At 38.1% G+C, this 27,757-nt stretch overlaps 2 protein-coding genes across 6 annotated transcripts; one reads left to right on the plus strand and one right to left on the minus strand.

Moving 5' to 3' along the window:
* Positions 1-22,514, minus strand: hps4 (HPS4, biogenesis of lysosomal organelles complex 3 subunit 2). Of its 5 annotated transcripts, NM_001079004.1 has the most exon segments (16): positions 1-1,772; positions 1,949-2,057; positions 5,374-5,506; positions 6,435-6,926; positions 7,131-7,302; positions 8,855-8,951; positions 10,478-10,499; positions 12,556-12,628; positions 13,883-13,977; positions 14,476-14,592; positions 15,182-15,289; positions 15,847-15,990; positions 17,622-17,712; positions 19,195-19,258; positions 19,656-19,700; positions 22,393-22,409. In NM_001079004.1, coding segments are annotated over 14 exon segments (1,866 nt in total). In that variant the 5' UTR covers positions 19,236-19,258; positions 19,656-19,700; positions 22,393-22,409; the 3' UTR covers positions 1-1,600.
* On the plus strand, positions 22,513-27,668 carry srrd (SRR1 domain containing). Its single transcript, XM_002932073.5, has 8 exons — positions 22,513-22,652; positions 22,744-22,892; positions 23,195-23,235; positions 24,522-24,745; positions 25,007-25,105; positions 25,969-26,120; positions 26,719-26,764; positions 27,155-27,668. The coding sequence occupies exons 2-8, from the start codon at positions 22,744-22,746 to the stop codon at positions 27,344-27,346; spliced, it is 903 nt and encodes a 300-aa protein (XP_002932119.2). The 5' UTR covers positions 22,513-22,652; the 3' UTR covers positions 27,347-27,668.
* Positions 27,669-27,757: the final 89 nt, after the last annotated feature.

Genomic DNA, 27,757 nt, shown 5'->3' on the forward strand with positions numbered 1-27,757 from the left:
TACAATAGAATGGTTTAATAAATATAGATTGTACATAACTTTTACATTATGCAATCAGAGTTCTCTTATAATAGGCTTCAGTAAATCTGACAGCAAATTTAAGTCATATATATGGAATCAAGTCAGCAGTTTCAGAAACGGATACTTAACTGGCAGGAGCTGAATATCTACATTATTTATTCCATATATAATTATTTCTCACTTCCCAGCAAGAGAGATGCTCAAGGACTGTACAGCATTAGGATCCTAAGGACACATATTAAATGTGCAAGATGAAGGACATAATTGGATTATATATTCAGGGCAACTGTGTGAGTAAACTAAAGCACTACATGCTAACTGTGCAACTGTACATACCATTCTCCTATGGATACATTTATTGGATTCCTCCATAAACAACACAAATGCTAAAAATAAACTTAAATTATTAGGGCTAAATTTATCAAATGAACAAAGACATAAATAAAGACATGACAGACAGACTATTCTCTAGCTGACAATGTCAGGTTCCATTATCCAGAAATCTGTTATTCATAAAGCTCAGAATAACATAAAGACCATCTATATACTCAATTTTAATTATTTCTAATTTAAAAAAAAATCTTTTCTTTTTTTCGTAGTAATAAAACAGTACCTTGTACTTGGTCCCAACTGAGATATAATTAACAGTTATTGGAGGCAAAACAAACCTATTGGTTTAAATTAATGTTTAAATGATTTTTAGTAGCTTAAAGGCATGGAGAGCCAAATCACAAAAAGATCACTTATCCAGACAACCCAGGGTCGTATAACAGGTCCTATACTATGACAATATGTGACAAGTTATTACTTATTTCATAGACTTTGTACACCTTAAAAAAAAATCTTTAAACCTTTTTGTACCTGAGTTATTTAATATGGAGAAAAGTGTTATTTTTACACTAAGGTGATGAGTGTTGGTTTAAGCCTTTAACACTCCTTTCAGCCAGCTAAGGAATGGCATTTGAGAGACAAATGATTTAGAAAAACTTGGGCGTTAAGTGAAACTAACTTGGATGACACCTTGAATAATTAAATCATTGGCTTTATTGTTCAGTCAATGGGTGCATTCAGATACAATCATTCAACAGTTTGGACTTGACACGTCCAATTAGGGTCATTAGATGAATGGACTGTCTATGGGCACCTAAAGTTTAAATGAAATGATTGGCTTACCAGTAGTCACAGTTCTAGTAAGAAAAAAAAAAACAACCTGTGCCTGTGGGCTGTTCTGTAGTTTGCCAAATCCAAATTAAAAGATGAAAGACAATAAAGAACTAAACTAACATACAAATAGACATTATAACCATTACACATCAGTGCAGAGCCAAGGAACAAGTGAGTCATTTAAAATGCAGCAGAGGGTGGCTACTTCCTTGCATGCAGCACATTATTGCTGGGATATAGAGCAGTATCCTCCTGGCCAGCAGAGTTTAAAATATTATCTCACTCATCGATATCAGAAAAATTGAAAAAGATAATAGTGCCCAATGCAATAAAGCAAAATGGGAAAATGTGAATGTAGACACTCTAAGTATTTATTTTCTGGATTGTACAAAGTACCATAGAAGCAGAGGAATGATTACAGCAGGTTAAGGCCATGTTTCAGTAGCTTTTGCTTTGCCTTGCTGGATAAGACGAAAGCGCTGTCCTGTGGGTCGGGGACTCCAGAGTTCCTTATAGGTGGTGCCAGCTGCTGAAAGTAGGTCTCATGGACGGCACTTTGGCAGCCATAGATGGCAGAGGAGGCATTTCTGCAGTTGGCGAGAAACAGAAAATGGATGATCAAAGATCCTACAGAAAGAACCAAAACAATGGCTGCAAAAGCTACAGCATTCAGTGTATCAACGCCCGTAAGTGGCTATTAGAACTACTGAAGCAGACATTATACTAAAGGTTTAATTCAAACACTAAAGCTTTGCTCTCTTACCTTACTGTAATTTCCTGAAATGACTGATGTTGGTTAAAATCAGAATGTATCAATGAAGCAGCTCGGAGGAAGTGGCGGTCATGTGTGCTTGAAACAGAAGGGAGGTTGGCTTTATAAATTAAACATAAAGAAAAGAAACAAATTAAATAGCACACCTAAAAGCACGGAACATACATTATGTTTAAATGATACTTGCTTCCACAGGATTTCATTTTACTTCACAAACTCAAATGTGCAATTTTTTATTAAAAACAATGAAACTCAAAAACCTGATTGTGTAAAAAACGTGAAAACCCCACTTGAATGCAGCAAAACCACATTCTGCCCATCTTTTCAGTGAGTCAAAACTAATATAAGTCTCAAAAACTCGAAATGAAAAATAGCATGGATTTTGCTAATACAATTCCCATTGACTTCTACATTAACATGCCAGCTTTTAGATGGCAAATATTTAGAATTGAGTTTTTAGTTTTTGCATTTAATAAATCATCATTTAAGTTTCAGAAACTCAAATTTAATATTTTTTCTGCAAAAAAAAAAAACTTGAATCATGGCAAGACCTTGAATTTGAGTCTTAAGCTGGCCATACACGCACTGATAATATTGTACGAAACCTCGTTTTGTACGATATTCGGTGCGTGTATGGCAAGTCGGCGAGTCGACTGATATCGCAGGATGCTACTGATATCAGTCGACTCACCGATCGGGCCGGTTAAAAGATTTTGATCGGGCGCCATAGAAGGCGCCTGAGCAAAATCTGCCGTCAGGGCTGAATCGGCAGAAGGAGGTAGAAATCCTATTGTTTCCCTATTGTTTCTACCTCCTTATCTGCCGTTTCAGTCCTGAACGGTTAATGGCAGATTGTACAATCTTTCGTGCGACCGACGGTCGCACGAAAGATCTAAAATCGCCACGTGTGTGGCCACCTTTAAAGAGGTTGTTCACCTTCAATGTCCAAATCTTATTAAAACACCAACAATGCTCTCAGCGTGTCAGAAAAGCCATTTTCCATAAAAAAGTACAAAGGCCACCGTGAAAGCTACTTTTTATACCTGTTAAATCGGTCCTTCTTCTGTCACTCTGGTCAGTTTTCTGAGGGAATGGGAGTGGCCTATTTGAACACACTGAGAACTTCTTATATGCTTATCATCACGTTCAGGCTTTGCCCTTACTTCTTTTCTATTGGATTTGGTTATTGGATTACTCTTGCATTGGTTACTCTAACCATATGCATAAATATAAAGGTCATTGGTTAATTTCTCTTTTGCAGTGCCATAGGCAAACAGACTCAGCATATGACAAATCTAACATACTGTTATGTTAGATTTGCAGCACTCTGTCACAGGCACAGGAATCAATGTCAGACTGACAGGAGACACAGCCAATGGGAGTTAAGTCTGCTACCAGTACTATGCGTGACATCATAAGCAACTGAAGTGTTTATAGGGGTCACCAACCCTCCTCCTCAAGCACAGGGTCTGTGCAGAGCAGCAGAGGGCTGATTCTGGGGTGAAGATCTCTTTGGCTGTACATTTTTGTGAACTATGTATATGACAAAGAATGTTCTATTAATATGGACTGCTCAATTTGCGAATGTTGTACAAAGGCAAACAACCCCTTTAATAAATCTGTCCCTTAGGGGCACATTTACAAAAGCACGAACGCACGAGCGTTCATGCGAACGCTCCAAGTGTATTTTTGCCGTTTTTTTCGGGCGTCCGCACGACTTTTTCGTACGCTGCACGACTTTTTCGGACGTTTGCACGAAAAAATCAGAAAGGTTTTACTGCTGTTTACAATTGTTCAGTACGAAAATTTCGTGACTTTCGGATCGCCAATACGATATTATCGTGATTAATACGATTTTTTCATAAGCATTTTCGTGATATTTGCGATCTTACGAAATGTTCGTTTCCAATACATAGTTACATAGTTACATAGGGTTGAAAAAAGACCATTGTCCATCAAGTTCAACCCATCCGAGTAAACCCAGCACACAACCTATACTAACCAATCTATACACTCACATACATAAACTATATATATATACAACCAGTAATACTAACTGTAGATATTAGTATCACAATAGCCTTGGATATTCTGCTTGTTCAAAAACTCATCCAGGCCCCTCTTAAAGGCATTAACAGAGTCTTCCATTACCACATCACTAGGAAGGGCATTCCACAGCCTCACTGCCCTCACCGTGAAAAACCACCTACGCTGCTTCAAATGGAAGCTCTGTTCCTCTAATCTAAAGGGGTGACCTCTGGTGCGCTGATTGTTTTTATGGGAAAAAAGAACATCCCCCAACTGCCTATAATCCCCTCTAATGTACTTGTACAGAGTAATCATGTCCCCTCGCAAGCGCCTCTTTTCCAGAGAAAACAACCCCAACCTCGACAGTCTAACCTCATAGCTTAAATCTTCCATCCCCTTTACCAGTTTAGTTGCAGTCTCTGCACTCTCTCCAGCTCATTAATATCCTTCTTAAGGACTGGAGCCCAAAACTGCACTGCATACTCACGGTGAGGCCTTACCAGGGACCTATAAAGCGGCAAAAATATGTTCTCATCCCTTGAGTCAATGCCCTTTTTTATACAAGACAGCACTTTATTTGCTGTAGTAGCCACAGAATGACACTGCCTGGAATTGGACAACTTGTGATCTACAAAAACCCCTAGATCCTTCTCCATTAAGGATGCCCCCAACACACTACCATTCAGTAGATAGTTCGCGTTTATATTATTCCTACCAAAGTGCATAACTTTGCACTTGTCAACATTGAACCTCATTTTCCAGTTTGCTGCCCAGTTTTCCAATTTTGTCAAATCGCTCTGCAAAGCGGCAGCATCCTGCATGGAACTTATAGTTTTGCACAATTTAGTGTCATCAGCAAAAATAGAAACAGTACTCTCTATGCCCACCTCCAGGTCATTAATAAACAAGTTAAAAAGCAAAGGACCAAGGACTGACCCCTGCGGTACTCCACTAACCACACTGGCCCAATTAGAAAATGTTCCATTTACCACCAGTTTTCTATCCAATTACAAATATTATGTTCTAGGCCAATATTCCTCAATTTGATCATTAACCTTCTGTGAGGTACTGTATACGATTTTTTCCCATTCATGATTCGGATTCATGGATTAGTAAATGTGCCCCTTAGTGTTGGCCCCTTGGCCCCTTGGCCCCTACAATACCAGCAATAAAACCCATGATTATTACCCAAATATATGCAATGTGTTTTTCTTTTTGTGACACTGCCCTTTGCCATCAATGTGACAAAGCTATAGATAAGTAAAAATATTCTAACAGCCATTCAGCCAAAATTCCAACAAAACGTAGAACAGTATATAAGTGCCACCCCCACCCCAAATCCCACTCTATTTGACCTTTATTGCTAGAAGATATACAAAGTATTGTACCAGTGAGAATATGCTGAATAGGATCATAATGGGTAAAGCTGTAGCTGCTCTTTGTTAGATTACTGTTGTTGACTGTCAATGTCTCCTTAAGATGAACTTCCAGACCATTGAGAGAAGCCAAGGTGCTGTCATACTGAAATAAAGGAAACCAGTAAAATAATATAAAAAAGCCACATTTTCTATGCTTCTCTTGAACAGTATACAGTACTACAGTTTTGCAGCCAATACATTAGCATAGGGACATACAATGGATAATTGACAAAGGGATGGGGCTACAGGCACACACTCACTGTAGTTGGGGTAAAGGTGCACGCTAACATCCGCGTGCTTGGCGAGGTCACCAAGCGAGCGGATCTCTTCCAATATCCCCACCTAAGGGGCCAAACGATTGAATTAGAACGCCGGATATAGGCACAGTTGGTTTGGGGACCGCATCAGTCCCTGATCCAACTAAATTTTAAAACCTGCCCAATCAATATCTGGACGATTTCAGGCCAGATATCAGTCAGACAGGCCTGTCGTTATTGCTGCTACACGGACTGATAAGCTGCTGAGTTGGTCTAAAGGACCAATATCGGCAGCTAGAATTGGCCCGTGTATGGCCTTAAGGTGGAGAAAGGTATGTGGAGGGAAATAGGACATCCATATCCAACTATGAAAAAATACTTGAAAGATACATGAAAGACAAAATTTTCCCATTATAAACAATTTTAACCACAGTTAAAAAATATCTGTGTGACTTTCCAAATCAAGGTTTTGATAAAATTCTGCCAAAAATGCAACAGTTTTGGCCACAGGATATAGGGCGTATTATGGTTCTGCCACCTTAAAGCAGAAATAAACAGAAGGATAAAAAACTGGAACAAGTTTTAGTAAATAGAAGGTAAAGCAGAAATTCCTGATCAAAATCACTGCCAATGAAAATAAATGGGATAGGAAAAATATTTTATTTTCCTGATATTTATATCAGGAAAAATGTCAACAGAACTTTTTGTTAAACTGATTATGCAGTATATTTATTAACAATTATAAAATGATTTAATTTAATAAAATATGCTTACCACATCTTGAACGGACGCCTTGTCATGTTGCAAAGGGCATTCAGCCAAGAGAGCCAACACTAAGCCTTTAACATTATGGACATATAACATTAGCTGTACCAATTGTGTGCTGTTAGATGATGGAGTAGAGTCTACAAGTAATGACCAGTCTGAGACATTAGAACCCTTTGGGGAAAAATTAATATCTGTGGTTTGACTTGATGGGGAACTCTTTTCTAAGGTGCCATCATTTGTACTATATTCTGGGTTGTCTTGCTGGTTGTTCCTATTTTCAGGCTTCTCTAAGAGTATTGACTGTTCACAACTATATGTTTGGTCTTCATTTGTAACAGTACTGGAATTATCTTTCTGAGACACAGGAACATAGTCCTCAAATGTTTCCAGGCCATCCTCTTTATTTTCAAAGTCCATCATGGAATCACATGTTGCAAAGCTGCCAGTAGATAAACGCTCTCTGTAATTATTGTCCTCAATCTCTTGTGATATTGTCTTCTGTTTTGGAACAATTAGCACCAAATTATACAGGGAAGAGCTAGTATCACTGAGTGTTTTCAATGTGCTACCACCAGGTGGCTTGCATTTCCCAGTCCTTCCCTGTTTGTTTAACAGGTTTACTGGTGATGAACATTGCATTGGGCTGTCTTTCATTAAGTCAGCAAAGGGCAATTCCGCCACTTTGTCAGCAAGTATACCTGCACCTATTCCTTGTAATGGAGCCTCTTCTGTTGGAAGGTGCACAGGAGACAATTCCCCACTTCCTGTTGTTCCTTCCTGCGTACTGTCCTCTGAGACCAAAAACTGGTTTCCAGAGGCTTTTTTGGAAAGGCTTGGAGAGAAGCTTGACAGTGTTTTTGAAGGTGTTGGCATTCTGCAATGTATAATTATACATTATAATTCATGTTAAAAAAGCAACAGTCAGTTATGTTTTCCTATCAGTGTATGCCTAAGCATCACTGACCCAGCAAATGTCTAAAGCTATTTCATATATATAAACATTTAATGACATTTTAAATCAATTTTAAAATAAAAGATACTAGGCCAGATTCAGTTCAGGGAGAAAAAGTTATCTCGTGATTTATCACGTGAAAACTTATGGGCAAGGTTCAATTCGAGGAGAAAAAACTTTCTCCATATTCAGTTCCAGTATTTTTGGCTTAGGCTTAAATAGTTTTCACATGATAAACTGTTAGATACATTTTTCTGAATCTGAATTGAATTTTTATGATCTCAAATTGAATCTCTCGGCCTTCAGTTGTCAAGTGATGAACAATTATCTCACTGAACTGAATCTGGCCCACTAACTGATTAACTTAATGACTACATTTCAGATTTTGCTTAATAACATTTATGGGTAGATCTATCAAAATTATTAACATTAAGGAACTGAAAATTATATGAAAGTCTTTTTATATTTTTTTAAATGTGGCAATTCATTAGAACTGATTCAAATACACTGAGACGTCAAATTCATTTCTTTCCTATGGGGTTTTAAAGTTTAATGGCAGGGCTAACCTAGAACAAGCATTGTATACATTTAAATAAAAAAAAGACAACTTGCCAACTCTAAAACAAGAACTGTGCCAAAGTCACAAACTGCCAAGTTTCCATGTCCTCTTTAAACATGAGTTGGCAAGAAATGAGAATGAATTCCATCTTAGCTCTGTGGAGTCCACTATCTAAACAAGGACCAGATTCAGAACCTTACCTCTATTGTAATAAAAAGGCACAATGTTTGCCCAGGTACAGAAACCAACATCAACTAATACAATACTTACAGGTGATCACTTTCTGACTGGTTGCTATAGGTGACCATGCCTATAGGAAATGTTGCACCCTGTCTAACCCCCTTACCAGGTTATGTAATAAAAGGCATGTTGATTGCTGTAGGTTACTGCTACTGGACAAACCTATTACATATAGGGGTTAATCTTCATATTCCCAATAAAAGATTTTTAGATAAGCATGGATTGAATTAATGATGTAGATCCTTTTAATTGCTATGTTTTCCCACTGCCATACATTACACTTAAGTAGTTGTATATTTCACAGTACCACTGGTTAATAAAGTTAGTCTGAAGCAAAACATGCAAACATGCAGTTGTTTTATCTAGACGTCTATCTATTGCGACATAAAACTTTCCAAATTAGAAATATATTTGTAAACTTGTTTTAATTAAAAAAAAATATTCCTAATTTTCTTGAAAGCCTTGCATTCCAAGCTTCTGCAATCCACTTTTGTCTCATTTTAGCACTATGTACCTGCCAATGTGCCAGTTGTAGTGATAAATGCAGATGAAGAAAAGTGACAAAAACAGCAATTTACATTGCTTAATGTGTGTTTAATCTGTGACATAAAAAAAATTTCAGTCTCTGGACACAATAAAGGAAACAGCTTATGCCTGCACAGATATATTCTTTACCTCGTCATCCACTGGGCAGGGTAGTGGCGAAGTGAAGTTATCTCATTCTCCATTACGAATACAGGGATCATATAGACATCCTGGGGTAACGCCACATCTAATCAGCACAATGAAAAGTTATGGAAATTTTAAATGGCCCCTCCAAATAAACAACAACTGACAGACCTATTAAAAATGTAAAACTATATATTAAGTGGTCCAGCTGAAAAAGGAACAGCACATTTGCATAAAACCACTTATGTGTGCAAAAGTGGTCCCCAAAAAAGCATGAACAGCATGAATTATTCTTGGATGGCCTCCATTTTATTAAAGTGAAGTGCAACTCTTGTCCCACCAGTCCTACTCACCCGCAAAAAAATTTTGCATCAACCAGATACCATAATCTACCTGTTGGCTGTATTTTACTTGGAGTGCAGGAAAGAGAAAGAGCTTTCTGAGAATTGCTGGCATACATGTATGTATGTATGTATAACTTTATTTATAAAGCGCCACAAGGGTACGCATATATATATATATATATATATATATATATATACACAATAAATATATATATATATATATTTATTAAGTGCCATGTGGTATTAGACACAGTAGGAAGGAGGTCCCTGCCCCGTAGAGCTTACAATCTAAGTGGTTGGGTAACATACAGGCACAAATTGGAAGGTAAGAGTGCATCAGGTATGGGCATTTGCCCTTAAACGCAGGACTGGGCAAAAACCACTTAGATTGTAAGATCTACGGGGCAGGGACCTCCTTCCTACTGTGTCTCATACCACATGGCACTTATATATATATATATATATATATATATATATATATATATATATATATATATATATATATTTATTTATTGAATTTATTTATTATATCACTTGTCCTCCCTGTGTGTAATTTTGTATTCTGTGAGATTGTACAGTGCTGCGTACCCTTGTGGTGCTTTATAAATAAAGTTATACACTCATCTCTTTCATAACATATCCGCACTTTCTGCCTTGATATTGGCTTAATATTAATGAAACAGAAATATACCACCCCCTGGGATTTGGAGCTCGGTATAAGTAAAAAAAGCCATGTGACTGCAAGGGAAAATAATACAATTATTTTGTAATAAAAATTAATGGAAAATGTATCTTGAAAACAGTCACTTATATTACTTTCTACATAAGTGGCCTGAGACAGTGCAGCAAAATTACAGAAACTTAATCCCAATAGGTATACGGAATAATATGTTTAGAAGTCGCCTTCTGCTAAAACTAATATAAAAAACTGATAAAATATGCAGACAAGAAACACTTTGTGCTGTAGGTGTAAATATAGCAGAAAACTCTCAGATGATGGAGTTATTTATGCAGTTGCTCCCATTCTGCAAAAAAATCACACACCTGTAGGATACACGTTAATTGAGTTCATTGTATACTAAAAGAAAGAAGGAATTTTTCTAGAGGGGATTAAGTGGTGACACAATGCAAGTGTTAGTCAAAAGTCCAGACAAGCTGGCACCCCATCTATCAGATACCAGCCACAAGGACAAGAGTTATGATGCCACACTATAATTAGAAATGTAATAAAACATATCAGAGCAAACTTTTTAATATCAATGTTTTTTTTCGCCTTTGTTCTTACCACTACTGTTCTCAGATGATGGCTGAAAAGAAGAACACAGAATTGAAGGATTAGACGGTATGTCACTTTTATAGGTGATAAGAGCTTTATTATTGTCAAGGGCAAAGTCATCATCTAACCTCACTATAAGTCTGATTTCTAGGGTTGATAGCCAGCAGAGAAGAATTAAAGTTACACTGACAAAGGCAGAATTAACAAACAAATGAAAATAAATTATAATCATTTTAATAGTATCGTTTACATTGAACAATGTTAGTGCATTCTGCTTACAAACATTTGTTATTGCTGACTGCATGGGTGGATGGTAGGTAACCATATTAATACAAGGTCCAGTCTTAATTTGCTGAAACCAGGAAATGTAAATTCTACAGGGTTTCCTTTAAGGGCTCTGGCACACGGAGAGATTAGTCGCCCGCGACAAATCTCCGTGCTCCCAGGCGACTAATCTCCCCGAAATGCCATCCCACCAGCAAAAATGTAAATCGCCGGTGGGATGGCACGCAGCTGTCTCCCCACTCCTGCCCCCCCTCCCTCAAGAATGCTAAGAACTCACTCCCCACCCTTAGGAATGCGAATCTAAGCCAATCAGAAGGAAGCTGACTCATAGGGGCACATTTACTAATCCACGAAGGTCCGAAAAGCGTCCGAATGCGTTTTTTCGTAATGATCGGTACTTTGCGACTTTTTCGCGAATTGTCGCGACTTTTTCGAGCTCTCAATACGAAAGTTGCGATAATTCGCGAAAGTCATAATGGCTATGAAAAAGTCGCGACAATTCACGAAAGTTATAATGGCAATGAAAAAGTCGCGACAATTCTCCAAAGGCATAATGGCAATGAAAAAGTCGCTACAATTCTCCAAAAGCATAATGGCAATGAAAAAGTCGCGACAATTCTCCAAAGGCATAATGGCAATGGAAAAGTCGCGACAATTCACGAAATTTGTTATGGCTATGAAAAAGTCGCGACAATTCGCGCAAGTCGTACCGGTTACGAAAAAGTTGCGACAATTTACGGGAAAGTCGTAAACGCGCCGAAAAAATCTCAAAAAATACGAAAAAGTCACAAAATGTTCGTTTTCCAATCAGAATTTTTCCAATTCGGATTCGAATTCGTGTCTTAGTAAATCAGCCCCATAGTCTTACTAACTGAGTATGTTCACTTGGTCTGGGTGTCTGTGCAGGAGTGAGGCATTATGGGAACTTTCTTTACACAGCTCAGCGTTTTGTCTTCCTGTTTGGCTTCTGATCATCTGAACAGGTGAAATATGGGGAGACTTAAGGGCACTATTGGGACAACTGAAGGTATGCCTGCAGCTTGAGATTAACTCTTTATTAGCCTCTCCTTCTCCTTTAATGAAATGAATTTACATTATTAGTCCAAGGGAACCTTCACTGGTATAAACATGTACTGAAATTGTGGCTGAAGTTTTATAATTATATTTCACAATGTTCTGATGATTTTTCTAGATATACACTATTTATCAGTGTACTTTCATCAAACAACTAACCATACTCTTTTGCAGTTGCTGTACATCTTTTTGTACATCTACTACAGTTTAGTAAGATGTGAATCACTGTGGTGGTAATGATAACAACAACACGGAGTTTAAGGCTTTGCTAATGCATGTTTATATTTATTTATACTGTGCTTCTAGTGTAAGCAGGGCTGTAAAGAAAAAAGAAACAAGAATACATACAGCTTGATTTTTCCCATATACAGTATTAAGGGCTGCATATGGCACATAACACATGCAGTTATATATCCTGTTTTGCTGATCATATATATATTGACCCTCCTTGAGATGAGCCAGGCAACTTTTGCCTGGACTTAAGAGTGCCTTGTCAATCTGATATCAGAGCTGATACATCTTGGGGGAAGTCCCTCAACTTCTGTGCTAAGTATCAATAAGTCATTTATCTGGTTTATCTAACTGTGAAACAAACAGAAATCTTCTTTAAAAGAAGTCAGCTTTAAAGTTTATTTCATGAAGTGAATTCAATGTGCTGTTTAAGTCTGTAACTCCTCCCCTTTACAGATCTTGGCATTAGCTTTATATTAGCATTTTAAGGTACTTACACTTTGAACAAGACCAACCCTCTGAATTAAAATCTTGGAAGTGAGTGAAGGGGGCAGCTGGGTACTCACTATACTGGAGACAAAAACAAGAATTAAAAAATAATCTTTGCCATAAGTCAAAATAAATAGTCAATAGATGTTAAAATAGCAGCTAAAGCCCATAATATATGTGATACCATGCATTTCTGTTTTGTTTAGTAAAAACGCCACACTTTTGGCTCACCTAATCAAACATTTACTCAGTCACACTTACTTCACATTTTCTATCTGTTTTCTTGAACAGGCAGCCATCTTTACAAGGTTTTCTCCCTTCCTTTTCCTCTTTGCTTCATACTGCACATCTGTTTAATTCCCTCCCCCACCCCTCCCCCCTCTGGCAGATCTGCTTCTGATTGGCTGGTGGGCATGTGTAGCTCAGAACAGGAGACAAGATCAAGTAACAGGAAGGGGAGAAAGATTTCAGTGATGTCACTCAAGCCTCCCCTCTCTGTAGGCTGCCAGCACCATATCTCAGAGAAGCAAGCAGGGATCTGGGAATTTAGATATGCAGTAAGTACTTAAAAAGAATGCCTTTAGACTTACTTTTAATTTATATTAACCTTTCCTTGTCCTTTAATAGGCATAAAGTTCACCTTTACAGGGGATATAAAAGTTACCAAAGCAAAAGGAAATAAGCCTGTATAAGTCTCATGTATAAATAGGCAAAATTGAAAACTGTACAAAAGTGTAAAAATATAAGCAAATATTCTTACTGCAAAGGAAATGCAGTGGGATATACAGACAAGGGGCCTTATAAGGTCCGAAACATTGCTGTAATGCCCTGAAGTGTGCAATAAAGTTTTTTTTAAAAAAACTACAAGAAGTGCGGTACCATCTACAATTTATTCCCTATCGCAGGGATCCCCAACCTTTAATAGCTGTGAGACACATTCAAATGCAAAAAGTGTTGGGGAGCAACACAAGCATGGAAATATGTTCTGGGGGTGCAAATAAGAGCTATAATTGGCTTTTTGGTAGCCCCCTATGTGGACTGGCAGGCTCTGTTTGGTTTTACACTGTGTTTAATGCAACCAATACTTGCCTTCAAGCCAGAAATTAAAAAATGAGTACCTACTTTGAGGCCATGGGGAGCAACATCCAAGGGGTTGGGGAGCAACATGTTGCTCACGAACCACTGGTTGGGGATCACTGCCCTATCGAGTTGCAGTGGCAAGTGACCAGTGGGGAACGCGCACTGTGGTGAAGATATTCAGTGGGTTGTGCTGACTAGTTTGCTCTACTATATAGACAGACAGACTAAATAAGAAAACCAATAAATGACACCTACTGATTTTTGTAGAGAATGCAGCCAGCAAGGATGTTGGGAAATCTCTGGCAGGTCTGCAAAATGAGTGCAGCTTTTAGCAATAAGAGTGGGTCCACCTGATGAGAGTAAAGAAAAAACAGATCAGAAAATGCATTCAGAGGAATTAGAATAAAGAACATAAATTTAATTTGAAAGGGTATGCAGAATACAGCAGGAAATCTGCAACCCATGGCTTTCCCACTATTGCTACTACAAATTCTCAGAAACAGTCTATGAACTACAATCTAGTGATCCCCAACCAGTGTCTCCTGATCAACATGTTGCTCACCAACCCCTTGGATGTTGCTCCCAGTGGCCTCAAAGTTGGTGCTTATTTTTAAATTCTTAGCTTTGAATAACCCTTATTTGGCACCCCCATGAAGCTTTTCATGCTTGGTTGCTCCCCAACTCTGTTTACATGTGAATGTGGCTCACAGGTAGGAAAGATTGGGGACCCCTGATCTCCACCAGTTTTAAAGATATCATTTTGGAGAGATCAGCAAACAGACAGAGAACAATTCAAAGATACAAACAAAAAATAATATATATTAGTTACATTTTACAAGTTCACATACTTTAGTTTTATCAAGATGACTCAGAGAATTGAAGATCCTATGTAGGTCGGTGGTAGTGTTCTGGATGAATTCAATGTAAAGATTCCATTCAGAGTCTAGTTCAGCCTGTGAACGGACCTGGAGTAAAAGTCATTAAATAGAAGCTCTCGCTTCTGTGCAAGTACACAGTAATATACATACTTTCTGGTCTCAAAATATACTTTTTGTGCATGTTACTACAATCTAAAAATGAAATGGAAATGAGTACAACAGTACGTATGTTTACTGAGATACTAAGACATTTAGATGTCCTCTATAAACAATGGACCAACAATGGATTGGCCAATGCTACACAGAAATCTTAGAATTTGTACAAGGTTTTATTTGTGTTACAACAAATAGAGCAAGGCAAACAAGCATTTTCAATAACACTAGTGTGTCTTTTCAAAAGATTTAGCCTGTTCAATGTGGCTACAAGCCCAGTGACTCACACATTGCACACATGTACAGGTAGCTATTATTACAACAAACCTAAAGAGAAAGTGGTTAAAGTGTTCTGCCTGCTAGTCTGTCTGCCAACTTACACACTTAACTATAAAAGGAATTAGTGGATAAGAAACAGACTGTGCCACAGAGTGGAAATAGCAACTAATATGAAAGGACCAGTTCGGGCACATAGTAAAACAAGGTTACATTACTATGGTATCAAGAAATATTATTTCATTACCTCATATGCATACTGCAAGGGTCCATTATAGAAAAGGAACAGTCCAATCAGTTCTTGTAAAAAGTGCTTGCAACTGACATCTGTAACATCTACCGAACACCCAAGAGCCTTTTCATTCAAGAAATTACACAGTCAAAGTCAAAATTATTACAAAAAGTTGCTATCTAATATTGACAGTTAATTAGCTATGGATCACTTCTTAAATTACAGCTTATCTGGGTGGCTTAAAAGACATGTAAAAAAAAATAATAATTTTTGCCTAATAAAGGAGAACATAATTCTAAGCAATTTTTCAATATACACAGTACAATTCTGTAATGGTTTTTAAGTTAATTGTATATATTATTGCTATTACAAGCAGTGTTTGTCTATCCTTTTCTATTCTTTGCCCTGGTGGCTCTGGCACTTGAAACAATGTAACACAAGGCAGCAGATTGACAGACCAGTCTTGCTGGAGGGGACTGGCTCTTGCAGCAGTGTTTAAATAGTCATAACCAGGAGTAAAGCAAATGCTGTTCATTAGGCAAAAAATATTTTTGGGTTGACATATATATAATTTTAATGTGTGGCATACCGTATAAGTAGACAGTATTTGGTCACTGTCCCCACTGTGCCCCGCATATATACAAAAGAAAAAAAAAACAAAGAACTGATGGATCACTCACCCACAAATAGTCCCCATCAACAACAATGGCAAATTTCAGTTTGCGTAGTCGTATAAGGTTGGGAGAGGAGTTAGCAACCTCAGTCATACAACGGACAACACCGGCAATTTGACCACACAGCAACTCCTGCTGGTCAAGGATTGTCTACAGAGCAAAGGTATTCACAAAAATCACAAAGAATACAGCCCTTTAACTGGTTACTTGGGTAAGCCATTGTATAATTGCAAAGTAGCCTTTCTATAAATAGAGACATATGCAGTATATTAAGCTCAATGCATACATATTATTCCAATTTGGCAACACCACCATATGAAATACATAAACTGAGTGAGCAGCACTTATTCATTTGCTATATTGCAAGTGAATTACAACTAGGCTGTAATGTGCATTGACATTATTTAGCTTATAGTAAAGTTCCTTAAAAACTCTGCTGAAATTGTGATATATTTAAAAAGAAATTATGCTCCCCCAGTTAAAAAGATGACAAGTATTAGTGTTCAGATAGATGATCCAGTAGGGAAAAAAACATAAAAAGGCAATAATTCCGTAACTTACTGTAACTATTGGATTAAAATGTCTGTGAATTAAATACAGAGGGGCACTACCTGCAGGTTCACCTGTCGACTGTTACTTTGTATTACTGACAATGTTTTTTGACGTTAAAAACATGTGGGGATCAACTAAAACTTGAGCCTGGTTCAGTTTTATTAGGACTGAGACACAAGGTGAACCCCATTCCTGGTGCCAGTAGTCCTCCTGCCTGCCAAGTTATGGAGGTGGTTATCCATATGTACAGACTGTGGCTACGGTGGGCTGTGCCCTTGTGCTGTGCTGTCTGGGGGGGAGACACTGTGTCTAGGTCACAGCTGCATAGGTTTTAATCTTGGACATCAAATGCTGTTGCCAAAATATATCATATTTAGGTAAAAGCCAGCCAGCTCCTCTGAGAAACAGCTAAATGTATGAAATAGAAATAGCAAGAAGAAAGGGATAAAAAAGTTTGCAGTAGGACAGGGAGGACAGATGAAAAGAAATCCAAACAGTGTACAACTATGTATGATGGTTAATCATCCCCAAAAAAAGCCAAACTAAGGAGAACTGAAATTTAAAAAGACTTAAAATTTCAAGGGGGTGTCAATATATTAGGCACTCTTTGGCCCCTCTTGCCTTGGCTGGTGTACGCCTTCCTTAAAAAGTGTCCAAGGTACTCTGTTATAGAGCACCTCACACTTTCCCAAGTATTCCTTTCACAATTATAATTGCTGTATGCAAGCACAATATAGCAATCTTACTACATTACTACGCTGTGAATTCACACTGCCAGGTTGGCACAAGGGATACTTAAAAAGTAGATAAAAATTATTGGTGGGGCGCTTTAAGTACCCCAAGCAGGTGTGTTTTTTATGGAACAGTCTTTAAGAAAAAAAGCCCAAACAATGCAATCATACTAAGAAAAACTAAAACAACTAAATAAAGTACTCTTTAGGTATAGAGTTTGTCTGTCTACCCAACAGAAATGTACAATAAGGCTGAGGTTGTACTGTCCTTACCCCTCCATAAAGTTTCTCTCTGCCAGTATAGAAGTGGCAGTAATTTTCTTGCATGTGTTCATTAGGTGCTTTATAATGAATCAGTCATAAAATGTCATATTTGCAGCTGGGGGTGGCTAATGTGGTGCTGAAATAGCGCTGATTGCTACTAGAGTTGTACCAATAAACAAAAAAGACAAACAATGTCTTATTAAAAATATTAAATAGGAAAAACATAATATTTACCTGTGGTGGGTAGAAGTAATTTATACCAGCTCTGGTGGGGTCACCTTCACCTCTCACCTTTGACCCATCGTAAAGAAAAAAATAATTCAACCTATATTGAGGTACCCAAAACAAAGAAAACATCAGGTAGAAGCTATGATACCTTTTTATTAACATTCAGGTAAATTAATGCATTTGTTTCTTGAAACCGTTTTTGTGTTTACATAATAACAATAAAAGTCACCCATTACGATCTACGCAAAAGTAACAGATTAAAAAGGCATACTGATTGCAGGAAAAAGTATTAGTTCTGCTCAAAAGATATGTGACATATTTCTGTCACTTTGTGCTCAACACTAATTAGAGTTGCAAATATAGAACTATATAAGCTTAAAGGAGACCTAAACCCTAAAAATTAATATAGCTAGACATGCCATATTTTATATAATGAACTTATTGCACCAACCTAAAGATTCAACATCTCTATAATAGTAATAACCCAGTCCTTTAAAGTTGTCACAGGGGGCAACCATAATGGACACTTTTGTTAGAAGTGTCTGCGACACTCACATGCTCAGTGCGCTCTGAGCAGCTGTTGAGAAGCTAAGCTTAAGGGTCGTCGGAAATTATCAAGCAAAGAAAATTATGTTTGTCTGTCATAAAAGCTGATGTTAATGGGCTGATGATTAAAGTTTGATGTTCAGACCTGCTATGCAGTAATCATCTGTGTTAATTACTAATCAGCTTTATATTGTTACATTTATATTCTATATATACAGTATATTGTGAGTTGGCCCCTAAGCTCAGTAGCTGAGACCAGTAACACAGAGCATGTGCAATGAATCAGCAGAAAAGAATATGGGGGGCTACTGGGGGCATCTTTGAGGGCACATATCTTCCCTATGGTTGCCTAGGGCTGGTACAAAAGCACAAAACATAATTTACAACATTACTAATCTACGTCTTTAATTAAGCTTTAGTACTCCTTTAAATAGTGTCTCTGTACTAAAAAAGTTGTGATGTAAATGTGCATTTTAACACCCAATTTATTTTATATTAAAGAAGAATGAACAGCTTTATCAATGGGGCATGCTGCTCTGGGTTGTGTACATGTGCAACAGAGCAAAAACATCTGCCTTTAGAGTCTAAGCTGCAATATTGCTTTGTTGGACGTGCACAATGTCCAGGGCAGCCGCAAGGATTACAGAGAATGAAAGTAAGATTGCAGGATTGCTTTCCCTACAATAGTATCCTAGGCGAGTGCAGTTTTCAGTCATCACTGGACAGAGGTCCTATTTGAAACCTACAAACTGCAAGATTCTGAGCCCTCACAGGAATATAACTGGTATAATTAGAAGCAAAAAATTTTAAAAAGAGACCATACCCGGGGGAGAGGTGATCTCCCACAGGCAACCAAAATCACTACATCACTCATTGCCCTAAAGGAAAATAAAAACCTTAATTAATTTCATTACTTAGCTGTTATTTACAAATTTATTTGGAGTCTAAACTGTATCTTTGGTTTTCTTAGTTCAAAACTAACTAGAGAACGTTCCATTAATAGTGAACGACAGAGTAACAGTATATAACTCACCATGACGCCGGCCTGTGTTCAGTAGGAGCAGAGGATGCCATGGCGTTACCAGCCAAAGTTCATTCTGAGAAAACACAAACACTTTAACTCCAAGTGGTGGTGGAGTGTAAAATCTAGTTACAGATTTATCTTTAGTGTCTATACTGTGTAATCAATTATCTCTACTGCATGTTATAGAAGCATAACAATGCCACTGTAGTCTGGCTGAAACAACTCTACATACAGCTTATTCCAAGACCCACATTATTTATGGAATGATGAAATGTGTGCCAACCCCTAGATATTAATTTACCAAATGAAATGTAATTACTATGTAATTCAGTGTAAATAAACAATTCTACATAGTCATATTTTAAAATATCTAGGTAGCTACTTAGTACATTTTTCAAGTACTTAGTCCCACAGTGAACAGCAAACATAAACAGAAAGGTTTAGGACAGAGTTTAGGACATTTACATTACCAGATTTCCTGAGCCATGCCATAGATCTTACAGGGTATTGTGCATCTGCAATAGAAAGGGTTTGTTACCAGCTGGGAAAGTAAACAGAAAAGAACATCTGCATTGCTGACAAGCAGGCTTCTGCTTAGGAAAGGTTTAGTTTGGGATGAATTTAGCTCTTGGTCAGCAGTCCCCTCCTAAAGTAGTTAAAAGGCTTTCTTTATCAATAGAGTGAGAAGCAAAAGAAGCCAGGCTGTCCCATAGTTAATCACAAGACACTTCTCGTGATCTCATTGAAACCCCCACCCCTTCTAATAATGGCACTGCAGGAAAATGCCCACAAGGTGGAGTTCATTCCTCTGTATACAGGAAGTCTATTGTGCCAATGGCTGGTACACATAAAAGATCAAAGACAACAGCTCCAAACAACATAACAAAATAACAAGCATTATCCATGCGTTGCTCAAAAGAATAATAAGGTTTCTGTAAGTATTACTGGTAATTATTTTAGAGGCCATGCAGTTTTACTGATTATCTGGGTGATTTTCTGAGGTGGAGTTTTGATAACTGATCATCAACAAAAATATAAATTATACAGGGATGGGCAGCTAAAATGGTAAACAGTATGCTTGGGCATTGCTTCCTCTCTGCCACCATTTTAAAACCATGTTTTTTGGATTCTCTGTACATTTTTTTTTTTTTTTTTTTGTACATCTTCCATTTAATGCAGTTTAATAATTAGGCACCAGCAAAACTTCTGATTCTGGATGCCCTATGTATCCCACATTAGGTATTACCAAATACACAAACAACATCTGACTACTATGGCTGCACTATTCGTTTTATTCTGCCAGACACTGCAGTTGCTGATGCACAGAAACACTATAATGCTATCAGTCGGTGCGTCTAAACCTGTCAATAGTAGTTTTGTCTGTTTCAGGCTGTGAAGTTAAATTACATCAAAGGATGTGAATTACAGACAACTGACACTCTCTTTCATTCATTCATTCATGCAGGCCTGATTACAAAGATCAGCCTACAGTGGCAATAGAATCCCTTTTGCAGTTGTCATTTAACCTGGGCATTTGAATGGGACTGGCTAAGCAACTGGAATATAAAAGCAGAGGGTAATATGCATATTGCTTACATCCTACAGAGTTGCAAGGAATGAACACATCCCTGTGAATATGACTAAGCATGCATGGTTGTCTGAGGGTGTAGATACTATAGCAGGTTCATGGCAATCAAAGCCTTCATGCTCCCTCTCTATATTTTTATACCGCAAGTGGCTGCAGTGATAGAACAAGACAGCAGAGAGCCCCACTGTATGTACTGTATTCTGTCTCACTCAATTCTGCTATTACCAAAGCCGAACCACAAATAATAGACCAATATGCATAATTTCTTTGTGATTTATTGTTGATTAAATTTCCAAAACCATTTGCTTTACATCTGAATGTCTGGTTCCATAGAGGGCTTTTAGAGAATTGTAGTTCATCTAAACAACATAATCCTCATTTATAACTGCAAGTGTGGCACTTTAAAATGGATGTGTTAAAAAAATTGGGTGCAGACTAGGTACTGACGTGTTGGCCTTAACAGGCTCCTTGCTCTTCCACAAAGTTGCACTAAGCGCCAGCCCAGCTTGCTCTGATAAGCAGCACACAAGTGCGACCATTTTCGCTTGGAACCTTGGACTTACAGCAAACCCATGAACATGTGTTAAGTGTTGTCGCAGGTGGTTACGTCCAAAATAACCATGACAAATTGCATCTACATTTTGCACACCGCACTGTGTTTGTAAATTAAGCTTTATATATGCACATAGAATTAAACATTAAGCTCTTCAGGGCATTGATCCATATCTGCAGATTCCTGGAACTTGCATAAAGCTGTATTGCCCACTTGAGTAAATCCACTATATGTATTATAGCGATAATCCCTAACTCTTGTTCAACCACTGATAAGTTGTATGCTACATCTACTGTTTCTTTATGAAATGCTGAATGTTTTAAATACTAAATGTGATGAAGCTTTTTGATGTGCTAGATCAGAAGGGAGCCATAAAGTACAATAGAGGGCTCATCTGGGTCCAAGTTGGACAGATCTGTTGAACAGCAAACTGCAGAATGGTGTGAATCATTATTTAAACAGTGTTTGCACACAAATGCTTACAATTGTAACTTCTATAGGTTGTAGTTAGATCTCCAAACTGGAGCAGAAATAAAACAAGTATGGATACACACATATATGCACAGGGTGGGACGCAAGAGTAATATGTGAGAAATAAAGGCTGCATCTATATTTTTTATCCAATGAAGTGATTTAATTTGTAATACAAGCACAGATACATCTAACCAAGGATTTGCACTGAAAGCTTCTGTATGTGAAGGGCAATTACATATATACAGGGTGCCACATATACCAATAGGTTGGTGCAGACTGCCAGGAAGGTAAATGGCATATCACAGCTGTATCAGTACCAAGACAAAACACTGGTTGTTAAGAGTTGAACCTTGCATGAGTAGGTATTGTCTATAATAACATATGTTGCAGCTCTTGGCAAAAAAGGAAAAATATGAAATGGCTGGAAATATGGAAACATAAATGTAACAGAGGAAAATATCATTGATACAAAATGAATAACATGCTCGCAGGGTGCCTGCAATGAATAAGAGCCTATGGTCTGTTTCCCCAACATCGATTTAGACCATCCTGTCAAGCTACAAGGAAAGGATTGCGTGCGTAGCATTCATACCTGCACTTACAGCTAGCATAGGGCGCTACTTACTTCCTCTTCTACAATTCCAAAACAAATGGCGCATTTATTTGACGTCACTTATCAAATCGTGACAACAAGAAGCCAAACACTTTCTGCCCAAAACCCAGAAGTCAGTCCTAAGTGATATTTGTGGAACTTTCCCAGTAGTTCACGTCTGCTATTAGCAACTTAGCGCGGAACCCAAAGGCAACGAGGCTTGGAACGCATAGGCTCCCGGAAGTGTAGGAATTTGAAAGGTTGCATAGACGGCGCAGGGAGGGCGATTCAGAGAAGAGTGAATGATACACCTTTTCATGTGTGCTCTTCTGTCTCTTGTCTCTGAAATAGATGGAATCAAATGATTGGCAGATGGTAAAAAAGAAGAAATCTGCGAAAAGGAAAGATTTCTCTAACAATGAAAAGCAGCCACCTGAGCTCTCCCGCTGCGAACCACTAAAAGACTGCAAGAATCTGATGCAGAGCGTATGTGGCACCATGTAAGTGATTTGTAAAGAACACTCTGTATGGAGTTCATATGATATTATTACTGCTCTTCCAATGCCTGCATATTATGCAGCACTTAATATACATCAGTCCCTGTCTCAGTCCCACACACAATCGCACACCCTGTGGGACACTGCATGAGGAGCCAAATCACCTGCCTCTGTGTTTTTGGAGTGTAAGAATAAGTTATCCCAGTGTTTACATTTATTTCCTGGAGGTGCCAGTAGTCAAAAGTACTGCTAGGTTAAATAGCTATTTACTTAATAAAAGCGCAATTTTCTTATCTTTATTACAGGGAGAACATTAAGACATCAGAGTTTTGGAATTCTTGTCAAAGTAAGTACCATTCCAAGAGTGGAAAGCTTGCTCCTACTGTAGGTTAATCCTTGGGTGCTTGTCTGCCTGTTCCGACAGTGTTGGACGGGGGTGCCAAGGGCCCACCAGAAAACTTTAGAACTTGGGTCCACTCTCCCTTTCTCTGTTCACTCACTTTCTTTAATCTCTGAATAGCTTCTTTTTTACATACTATTATCTATCCTTTGCTCCATTTCTTCAGTTTCTTCTCATGCAGAATCGAGTAATGGCCATGGTATAGGCATACAAGGCAAATAGTTGGGTGAGCAGGAGGGCCCAACGACACCTGGGTTTTCCTGGTATCCTGGAGGGCCAGTCCAACACTGTTGGCAGACGGGATGTTTTATCGTCTGTGCTTAAAGGAGAAGGAAAGGCAAAGTCACTTGGGGGTGCCAAAATGTTAGGCACCCCAAAGTGACTTGAATCGCTTACCTTTCCCCCGGGCTGGTGCCCCTGTTAGGAGAGAACAGCACCAGCCCGGGGTACCTGTCGGGAGCGCTTCCTCTTTCCGTCCTCTGTCGCGCGCATGCGCAGTAGAGTGAAAAGCCGAACTTTAACAGAGAAGTCGGCTTTTCACTCTACTGCGCATGCGCCTATCGTGCAGTCGCGGCAAAACGAAGGAGGAAGCGCATCGCTCCAGGTACCCCGGGCTGGTACTGTTTTCTCCTAACAGGGGCACAAAGTAAGTGATTAAAGTCACTTGGGGGTGCCTAACATTTTAGCACCCCCAAGTGACTTAGCCTTTCCTTCTCCTTTAATCTCCTGTGTGTGTGACAAAGTGTCCAGAGTTTCCTTACTACCGGCATTAATTGCCGGTGGTATGACAAATACATCTCGTAGTATCCTAAAGTTGCCTTGCAAGGAAGTTTTGGACTACTACGCAATGCATATGTTTTGCCACCAGTGATTTACATTAATGCCAATAGAAAGGTCACTTCGGAAATTTTCTCCACATTGATTACATTTTGAGGGCCAGGTAATTATTTGCATGTTTTTTTTAAATATCATTCATATTTATTAGTGGGCTAACCATTGAAATATGATCCAAAAAATTATGTGTAAACACATTTTAATGTAAAGTATCTCTGGGGGGGGTAATTTTCTTTAAAAAATTAACATTTAATTTCTCAAAAAAAAAGTACTATGATCAGGAATTTTGAAGTGAGATTACCACAGATATAGAAGTGAGTCTATGGAAAGGGACTACATATTTTTGCAGACAGCATGGATTATCACAAATTGTTAAAACATTTTTTTCTCTCCCCTAGAGTCTCTTAAACAATGCCTGTACATACAGCAGACTGCTGCTAGTGAAAGGAATCGATGTAAAGGTGTTGGGGTAGAGCAATACCTTGATATAACAAGCGAGGAAGGCAGTTGCAGCTCATTATGCAGTTGTGATTGTGTGTGTTATGGCCTTGGCAATTTTTCCTTGTGTGTAACATCTCGGTACCAACTTGGTTTTTTGCTCTTATTCCTGGATCTATTTAAGGTAAGATGAAATAGAAAAGCAATGTGTATAGTCTTTTAGTCAGCATTAATCCTTGCAATAAAACCCTTTCATGAAGCTACATTATATTCATACTGTCCTCTACGCCTTCTATGTTGAAAAAAAAAACAAAAAAAAACCTTAAAATTATCTCTGAAATGAAAGAGTTGTTCATGTGATGCCATCATAGTATATAATGCTATATAATGCTCAGTCTCCGGTGATGGAACTATACCATTAACATTGCTTTGTTTTTCTTTTGAGATTCCAAGATGTCAGAGCTACATTTTTGATCCAATCTTTTCACCTTCAGAGATCTCTGTTCTCAGAGAGCTTGGCTTTAATGTCCTGTTAGAGAATGAGGTGAGTGAGATTGCTTCATGCCTAGACACCCACCTATGCATGTTTAATTGCACATATAAATGATCCCAGAACATTTTCTCTAAAAAACCATAGCAACAGGCCTCATAGACACTAGTTCTTAGTGCTCATTGTTGGAGACAGTTCATTATACAGTGAGGTTAAGACGAGCACTGACCCATTTCAGGTTCTGTCACATTGACTTGTTTGATCCCATGGTAGCAGAATTAAGCATGTAAAAATTCTTGTGTTTTTTTTAGTCCTTTTAATTATTACATTGCTTTCAGTGAGCTTTCAGCTATTGCAGTTTCCTGTAACCAAACCATTTACATTCATTAATCTAACGACCCTACACTAGTTAGGCTAAGGTTTCCTCCAGTCCCCAAAGTTCACACGAAAAATTCTTTCTCTTTATATTAAACCTCTATTTCAAGGGGTTTCTTGCCCACCTGTACCAGGTCTTTTTCCTCCAACTATTTCAGCCTTCTTTTTTCTCTCCTGCAAGTTGATGTCCCTGCCCTCTTTACACAAACTCTCACCATTCATAGCATTAAGCAGCCTACATTAATGGATAAAACAACAACATATAGAACAGCCATTATTTTCTCTGGCAGTTAAAACTTACCAGTTGTTTCAGTGCTGTTCTCACAGCTGCCAGCTCTTAAAGATCCAATAAATATGTGGATGGAGAGTTTACATTAACTTATAGGCCAGTTTACCCTTTTGTAGTCTGCTGTGCCTTTTTTATAGCTTTGCTGAAATAAATGGTTAGTACCGCTTGTCACAGATTATTCATGACCCAGTTAGTAAACTGGAGTGGAAGATATGTTGTGTATTAAACTAGAGCTCTCTCTTTGCTTTTTTAGGAGGGAAAACATGCTGTGGATAAACCCACAGTTTTTTACATGCTTCATTGTGGGAAGGCTCTCTATAATAATCTGCTGTGGAGAAACTGGTCAGCCAAGTCACTATCAAAAATGATCATCATTGGCAACAGTTTCAAAGGAATTGAGGAAAGGTATAAATGAAAAATTGCACCAGCACTACGAAGCCCACATTATTAAATTAATTCAATAAATCCTGGGAAATAGCTGCTGAATTCCACTTGCAGTAGTTAAAACTGGTATATTCGCCCAGTATGATATTATTTTTCAATATTAACATGCAGAAGAGTACAGAGTCCTTTGGAACAAGTAAAGGATTTAGGCTAATGCCATCTGGTGCTGATTTTTAGCCTGCAGATAAACACAAGAATCTGCCCATACAGTGGCATCACCATTGTATTGGCCTGGGTATAGGCACATGGAGCAGATTTCGCACCAAAATGCATACTTGTGTGTTGCAGAGGCAAAAACCACTCTGTGTGCCTGCACCCGGGCCGATGCAATGGCTCTGAGTGCAGCCACAGGGAAAGGTTGATTCCAGCATAGGGGCTGATTCTCAGCCTGCATTTATCAGCAGTCTGAGAATCAGCCCTGTTGGCTGTTTTTGAAGATGTTTGGAGGGCCCAACCTGAATGAATGAAAGCATATTGGTGATAGCTTGGTGTAACTGTATACTTAATGTAAAATAAACAGAACATAAATGTGTAATTAGAGTATTTTTTATTCCTTCAGATTATTGTCCAGAATTTTGCAGAGAGATTATTTGTATATCCATAAGGTAAGATGCTATATAAAGGCCTTTTTAGATAACCATGGTGAAGCTGGTGTTGAATTCAGAAATATACAAGAAATGGATTTAGATTTCACATGCAAGTAAAAACATCAGTTCTGTTATCACATTACAACATTTGAGGTGCATTAGTGATTTGTGTGTCCAACGATCTGTAAGTCACAGTCAGCTAATAAACCAGTACAGCAGTCGGATTGCTGTGCCTTGAGTGTTTATTTGAATTTAGAAAGATGTCTTGCGAGAGATGCAATTTTTCCAATTAATGTTGCTAAGCAAAGTTGAAACAGGACACTTGAAAAGCATCTTATATTAATTAAATCCTGAAGTGAACGGATTCAGCAACACTGAAGAATATGTTATCTTTTTAATTAATTATAGAGCTTACAAGCTGTGGAGGAAACCACATTCCCAGAGAACTCACAGTTCAGTGATGTGTTCAACGACACCTCCGTCCATCGTTTCCCTACTGAGAAACTCAGGGCTTTACCAAATGAATTATGGCAGTGTGAGGATGAGCCGTGTTACCAAGAGTGCGAGGATCTGGAGATTATTAGGAATCAGACTAGGTAGCAGTGCACTTCAACACATATTCCTACATTCATCATTTATGGTGTACAGTATCTTCTTCTCTTGAAGAGTGTTATATACCCAAGGGCTCTAATTTGGTAGAGCTTTTGATGCGCCTTAGGATTGTGCATACCAAGGAAGCCATTAATACTTTAATATTAAATAAGACGTGTATTTATATTATATATAACAAAACCATGAATAATCTGTAAAATGTATTATAAATGGTGCTTATCATTTTAAATAAAAAATATACTGTGACATAATCCATAGAGATTTCTTCTGTATAATCTAATGAAATAAAGGCAAATGACATTTTGATACATGACATTTCCAAGATGAAGTGACACTTGGAGAATTATGAGGGTTTAATACTTATGTGTACTACCAGTTTCTGCACTTTCCTACATATTT

Source organism: Xenopus tropicalis, chromosome 1 (genome assembly GCF_000004195.4).
Source record: "Xenopus tropicalis strain Nigerian chromosome 1, UCB_Xtro_10.0, whole genome shotgun sequence".
In the NCBI taxonomy this organism is placed as follows: domain Eukaryota; kingdom Metazoa; phylum Chordata; class Amphibia; order Anura; family Pipidae; genus Xenopus; species Xenopus tropicalis.